A 6,378-nucleotide genomic window follows, 5' to 3' on the forward strand; every position below is an offset into this window, starting at 1 on the left:
ACCCCCCACTTTCTGATTGGCTGGTTGATCTGTGACGTCACAAGGACACTCCATTAGGTACACCGCCATTTTCAGGTGTACCTAATCACAGGCCACTTCATTAGGGAAAAATCATGGTCAAAATTTAAATGAAAGTGAAAAGTGCCACACCCAAACAACCCCCCACTTTCTGATTGGCTGGTTGATCTGTGACGTCACAAGGACACTCCATTAGGTACACCGCCATTTTCAGGTGTACCTAATCACAGGCCACTTCATTAGGGAAAAATCATGGTCAAAATTTAAATGAAAGTGAAAAGTGCCACACCCAAACAACCCCCCACTTTCTGATTGGCTGGTTGATCTGTGACGTCACAAGGACACTCCATTAGGTACACCGCCATTTTCAGGTGTACCTAATCACAGGCCACTTCATTAGGGAAAAATCATGGTCAAAATTTAAATGAAAGTGAAAAGTGCCACACCCAAACAACCCCCCACTTTCTGATTGGCTGGTTGATCTGTGACGTCACAAGGACACTCCATTAGGTACACCGCCATTTTCAGGTGTACCTAATCACAGGCCACTTCATTAGGGAAAAATCATGGTCAAAATTTAAATGAAAGTGAAAAGTGCCACACCCAAACAACCCCCCACTTTCTGATTGGCTGGTTGATCTGTGACGTCACAAGGACACTCCATTAGGTACACCGCCATTTTCAGGTGTACCTAATCACAGGCCACTTCATTAGGGAAAAATCATGGTCAAAATTTAAATGAAAGTGAAAAGTGCCACACCCAAACAACCCCCCACTTTCTGATTGGCTGGTTGATCTGTGACGTCACAAGGACACTCCATTAGGTACACCGCCATTTTCAGGTGTACCTAATCACAGGCCACTTCATTAGGGAAAAATCATGGTCAAAATTTAAATGAAAGTGAAAAGTGCCACACCCAAACAACCCCCCACTTTCTGATTGGCTGGTTGATCTGTGACGTCACTCGGACACTCTATTAGGTACACCATCATTCTCTTCGTTTGTTTATGTCACGTTAGCATACCGCATCGTTTAGCCTGTTGTTGCTCGTTCATGTCTGTTCTTGGTGTTGGATTTTGTCAAATACATTTCCCCAAAAATGTTTTTTTTTTTTCACTTTATTGTGCATTTTATGGCTAATGCGACGTATATTCCGAAGCAACTTTTAGTCCAAAAAATACGGTAAACAAACATTAAAAAATGATTACTTGCTCGACGAGATTGTAAATCCGTTCGTTTGCAATAAAGTCAAATAAAAGTAGTTGGCGGGGCTGTCTTTGGTGGAATTGATTCTGGTGGGCTGGAATGTTTCTGGAGCAGCGCCACCCAGTGGTTCTGCAGTGAACTGCCTCTCCTTACTTCTGCAGCTCCATGTCTCTTCCATGGATAGTGTCGATTTACAGTACTTGTATTTCGTCTGCGGCTTGCACACACATGCCCAAATAGCATTGGCTTTATAAAACACAAATTTGATAAATTAGGAAAAAAAATCTTCAAAGCATTTCTTTAGAGATGAAATCATATTATTGTCAATAGTACATTATATACTGCATTCCAGTTTGCAATATATATATATATATATATATATATATATATATATATATATATATATATATATATATATATATATATATATATATATATGACCTATGCATCCCAAATTGACATACAGGCGGGTTTTTGTTTTTATTTTCATCACTAAATACATATGAACCTATTTTTAAATATATATTTTATATATATATGTACATGCACCAGCCAGCCACAACATTATGAACGCTAAATTTGACGATTTGCTGAGTACTAAGCTTTTAAGAAGTACGTGTGTGTTTACTTTAAAAATAGTTGCATGAATTATACAACTATTATATTCTATAGTTGCTTTAATAAAAACATTTTATAAAATGTTAATGACTGTCATTGAAGTCCAATGAACGTAATTTTTGTTACAATGTCAATGTTGCAGCTGCTTACTGTACATTGATACACAGATTAAGCACCGAGTGGTACATCGAGAGCCACCCCAAAGCTCCGCACCTAATTTACAAACATCTGATTTTGAATTGGAAAACAATGAGCGTCCCAGAAGCTGAATCCGTTTCAAAAAGTTCAGTGAGTACAACATCGAGCCCTCTTGTGTGAGATTTCTTAAATGTAGGTTAGTTGTTGTTTTAATCATTAAACAATACCAAAAAAACATCAGTTGAAAAATAGTCACCGAGAAAATAAAAATTGTATCAGATTCTAAAAAGCGACAGCCCGAGTTGAAACCTTTCACGGGATCCCACACGGGTACGAGGGCCGCTGGATCCAAGTAAAAACTTGTCATCTCGCAAGTCCAAATAAAATCAATTATTTTCAGAATAGAAAATATAAGACTTTTTTTTGCTTGTCCAAAAATGTGCCACAAGACAAAGTTAAACCGGGCAACCTGTTTGACAATAGGGCCACCGTGTTGTGCTAGCATTCGTGACTTTGGGCTCAGGAAGTGTCACTGGTCTGCTACTTGATGCTGCTGCATGGCCTGAATCATGGCAATCTCCGTCGCCTCTTTCTTCTGGTTTCTGTCTTGAAAAAGCAACCTGAACCACCCAAAAGAACATTTGAAGAAAACCTTTTTGTCCAACATGTGCGAGAGGTGGCCGGCAGAGGACCTGTTTTTGGTTATCCGCTGCACAATGGCGTCCGTGGTGAGGCAGTTCTCGCTGTCGACGCTGCGCAGGATTCCTTGCTTTCTTGGAACCTGCAAATGATAAGACGTTTGATGTGAGAAAAAAAAACAAAACCTTAATGTGCTGCTAAAATCCCACAAAAAAAGTAAACAACTATAAATAACTTACAGCATATGGGTCGGATCCGTCCTTGCTGGGGTAGATTTGCGTCTTGCCGTGGCATACGAGGTCGACCTGCGGAGGATACCGTCAAGTCGCTTATAGCGTTTCAGGTGTGGAGAACATCACTCGTGCTCACCTTCAAATGATCCAGCAGATCTTTGGTGACTGCAAACGGAGCGCCGATCACCACCTCGGCGACGTACTGCAAGCAAAAGGAGAGCACGTAAAACGCCATCATGGCGCTCATGAGTTGGCAAAGGGTGAGGAGCGAGAATGCCAAGATACCCGGCATGCCAGCACGCATAACGTCCTTTCGTGGACGTTCATGATGGGGTAGTTCTTCCCTTTGTAGCGGTTCACTTCCTTCAACAAAAAAAGAGCATGAATAACACTTAATGCTAACTAGCATGCTAAACACATGTGTGGACAAGTAAGCATGCTATCATTGGTAAGCTAACATAACTAAAAGGCGCTAAGGAAGATAATAAACACTCACTTGGTCAAAATGCAGCCCCACAATGATGTATGGCTTGTCCGCCATCTTGTGCACCGCCCGCAGGAAGTCCACGTGGCCAATGTCTGACAGGCGTCAAGGAGACTCTGTAAAACGCTGTAAAAGACCCTCCCTCCTTCCCTGAGAAAAAGATACGGAAGAGGTCAAAAGCCCCGGCCACGTAGATAATGGTGTCACCGGGCTGCGGCTCCTGGCCCGAAGCGAACTGGATGATCTTCTGGGACGTCTGAAGGAACTGCGACACCCCCGTCCAGGGACTGTGGCTCTTCTGACCATTGGAGTCCCGTAATCCAAATGCATAAGATTTGAACATCTTGAAAAACAGACACCTGCTAACAAAAGAGCCGAATTTGGAACCAACCTTCCCGAAGTTGTCCGCGTGCTGCTGGTAGTCAGAAGCATCCTTTGAGGAAGAAGAGGACACAGTCATATTTGGGCTGTGACTTGAATGCCGTGACTGAGCGAAGGACTTACGATGTTGCTGTGATGTGCTTTGGTCATGAGGAGCATCCTGCCAACCAGGTCGGTAGTTGAAACTCCCTGGGTCCTCTTGCATTCCCTGAAAGAAGCCAAGTTAACAAATCAGTCACCAAATCGTTAGCGACTGTAGCGACTCGCACCTGTAGCGTCCCGACTCCTTGACCTCCCCGTACGTGTCCTTGCCGTCGACCGTCAGCGTCAAGTCGTCTGCAAAAATAAATGACGCTTAGGAACGTCTCGCTTTTTGTTTTGAGATGGCGAATGAGTCGGACGCCTACCGCCGTGCACGCAGAAGTCGCAGTTGTACTTGTCGAGGGTCTCCAGGGCGGTGACGTAGGGGGCGCCCTCAACCACCTCGTCCACCCATTTGATGGCCCGCACCATCTTGTAGCGCTCTTCCTGAGTGAAAACCGGCGGGCCCTTGTGCTTGGAAATTTCGCCTGGGGAAAATAAACCAATGAAAAAAAAAAACTTCTCAGAACTTCTAATATTACTTACTGTCTGTGTGGACGCCAACGATGAGGTAATCTCCCATGGCCTTGGCCTGCCGCAGCTGGTTGGAATGGCCATAGTGGACCATATCATAGCTGAAAGACAAAGAAGCAGAACTTTATTTTCAATACTCATATATTTTTTAAATGATTGCATAATTACATATTTTGGTCCACACTTCAAAAAAAAATCCTGCAATGACATAACCAAACCTTTCATGAGTGAACAATTCATGGTATGACTTTCTGTCCGCCTCAGCAGATGACAACGTGGAGGCGGACTTTACCCGTCCTAGCTGATGCTTCGGTGACACGGTTGACCAATAAAAGACGAGTGAGTCGGTTGGAAGAGGGGGAGGGGGGGGGGAGCATCCACAACACATTGCGCAATTGTGCTGCCCTCTCCTTGGAATGCTGCTGACTGTGCTGGAGATTCCGACCACGCGGGTCAGTGACGGAGTATTGGACAGAGAGCTCGTGTTGACACCGGTAGTCTTTGGCGCTCGCAGTCTGCCGGTTATAACAGTTCAGGCATCCCAAACATTCGGAAACATTCCGGGGGGCCAAAGCCGTATGCGCATAACCGGAATTCTACGGGAAGAAAGGCGCCGTAATCCGGGGCCCGATAATGAAAAACATCCTTTTTGTTGTTGCACCATAGTAGAAAAAGTGAGCGAAAGTGTGATGATAGGCATAAAGTGGCAGAGGAACTCCAGTTGGCTTCAGGCGAGAGCTAATGTCAATTCTGGAATGGTCGCCGGCCAATCTCAGGGCATACAGCAACTACTCACATTCACACCTATGGACAATTTTGTCTTCAGTGAACGTATTGTTTCGGAATATGGGAGGAATTCAATTTGATAACAAACCCAAATCTCAGAGGATTGAGATAGATAAGATGGGCTCCATTCACCCACCACCCGAAAAAGACAAGGACAATTTACATCATTCTATTAAATACCAGAACCGCAGTACTGTACTACTTTACTATTAGATATGACTTTGGCGCCATCTTGTGGCATCTTGCACCTCTTTTGTTTATAATAGAGGGAAAGAACGTCAAAGCAACAGCAAAATAAAGCATTGCTTTGTTTTTGCAGATGGACCTAATGCAGCAGGCCCCATTGATGGAATCCCCCCCCCCCTCCCTGCCCACCCCCACTGGTGCCCTCACACCCTAGTACAGTTCTCACCATCCATCGCACCACACGCGGACCCTTCGCCTCCTCTTGTCGGGGCTCCCCGCCGAAGGTCCAGATGTCGAGCCGTCCTTATTAACTTGGTGCGGGGGAAGCCGGTGGTGATGGTGATGGTGGTGATGCTGGTGGTGTCCGTTTTTGAGCATGTTTGAAAAGCCCCAGCCTGGAAGCACAACTGCAGCGTCCAGTTCGGCAGAAATGTCGTGACAGTGGACGAGCCGACAGCAAGTCGTGAAACGGCGGTGAGCGGCTACGCTGCTTCAACACCGCCTCCTTCCAACCCCTAGCTCGTTATGCCCGCCTTGGGTCAAGCAGAGGGAAAAAATGGACAGGAAATAGCCGACCAGCTATAAAGAGCACATGTTGCAGCTCTAACGGCAGTACTTTTGTTTTGAAAGGAATATAACCGGAACAGCGGTGTTTTAAACATCAGCCTTGACGCCGGTAGGAATCACGCGACGACCCGGTGTTACATAATGACGCAGGTCCGGTGCTGTCACGTGACCAGCTATCTAATTACACAATCTATTTGAAAACCAATTAAAACCATAAAGTTATATTAATGATACATATAAATATCTTAAGTATATTTTATTTCATAGGTTGAATGATGGAGAAATGCCAGACAGGGTTGGAACTCAACGTCCCGTTGATACTGTGGGTCAACAGACTTATATAGTACAACATCAAAATAATAATAATTATATCCATGCACTCAAAAAGAGAACCCACAACTTGAAACTATAGGCTGAACAAACAAAACTTTGAAAAAACGTTTTACGTCTTGTAGTTACACTTTACTGCCAGCAGAGAGCGGCAAATATCCTTTATGTCTCGTTAG

The 6,378-nt window shown here is 44.4% G+C and overlaps 1 protein-coding gene across 3 annotated transcripts; it reads right to left on the bottom strand.

The window, feature by feature from the left end:
• Positions 1-1,210: 1,210 nt before the first annotated feature.
• Positions 1,211-5,836, bottom strand: LOC147044143 (ethanolamine-phosphate cytidylyltransferase-like). 3 transcript variants are annotated; one of them, XR_015068506.1, is made up of 14 exons: positions 5,532-5,836; positions 4,346-4,434; positions 4,126-4,287; positions 3,988-4,054; positions 3,842-3,926; positions 3,728-3,770; positions 3,503-3,649; positions 3,350-3,432; positions 3,139-3,216; positions 2,990-3,055; positions 2,860-2,925; positions 2,674-2,762; positions 2,451-2,601; positions 1,211-1,471 (listed from the first exon to the last, which is right to left on the bottom strand). XR_015068506.1 is itself a non-coding variant. In XM_085934019.1 (13 exons), the coding sequence occupies exons 1-13, from the start codon at positions 5,681-5,683 to the stop codon at positions 2,511-2,513; spliced, it is 1,203 nt and encodes a 400-aa protein (XP_085790145.1). In that variant the 5' UTR covers positions 5,684-5,836; the 3' UTR covers positions 1,683-2,510. The 3 variants fall into 3 exon arrangements, 2 of the variants coding, with proteins under 2 accessions (XP_085790145.1, XP_085790144.1); XM_085934019.1 differs by lacking the exon at positions 1,211-1,471 and having other exon boundaries at positions 1,683-2,601; positions 3,503-3,635; positions 3,729-3,770; XM_085934018.1 differs by lacking the exon at positions 1,211-1,471 and having other exon boundaries at positions 1,683-2,601.
• Between the last annotated feature and the right edge of the window lie 542 nt (positions 5,837-6,378).

The sequence above is a fragment of the Syngnathus leptorhynchus genome, chromosome 16, assembly GCF_054491065.1.
Source record: "Syngnathus leptorhynchus isolate UIUO chromosome 16, UIUO_Slep, whole genome shotgun sequence".
Classification (NCBI taxonomy): Eukaryota; Metazoa; Chordata; class Actinopteri; order Syngnathiformes; family Syngnathidae; genus Syngnathus; species Syngnathus leptorhynchus.

What these genes read in the sequence shown, in the direction of transcription:
- LOC147044143 (XM_085934018.1), bottom strand. Translation starts at nt 5,683, where the DNA reads ATGCTCAAAAACGGACACCACCAGCATCACCACCATCACCATCACCAC. An exon ending in TGGGGCTGCATTTTGACCAA is followed by an intron (nt 3,217 to 3,349) that starts GTGAGTGTTTAT and finishes TTTTTGTTGAAG; the next exon opens with GAAGTGAACCGCTACAAAGG. An exon ending in TATGCGTGCTGGCATGCCGG is followed by an intron (nt 3,056 to 3,138) that starts GTATCTTGGCAT and finishes TTTTGCTTGCAG; the next exon opens with TACGTCGCCGAGGTGGTGAT.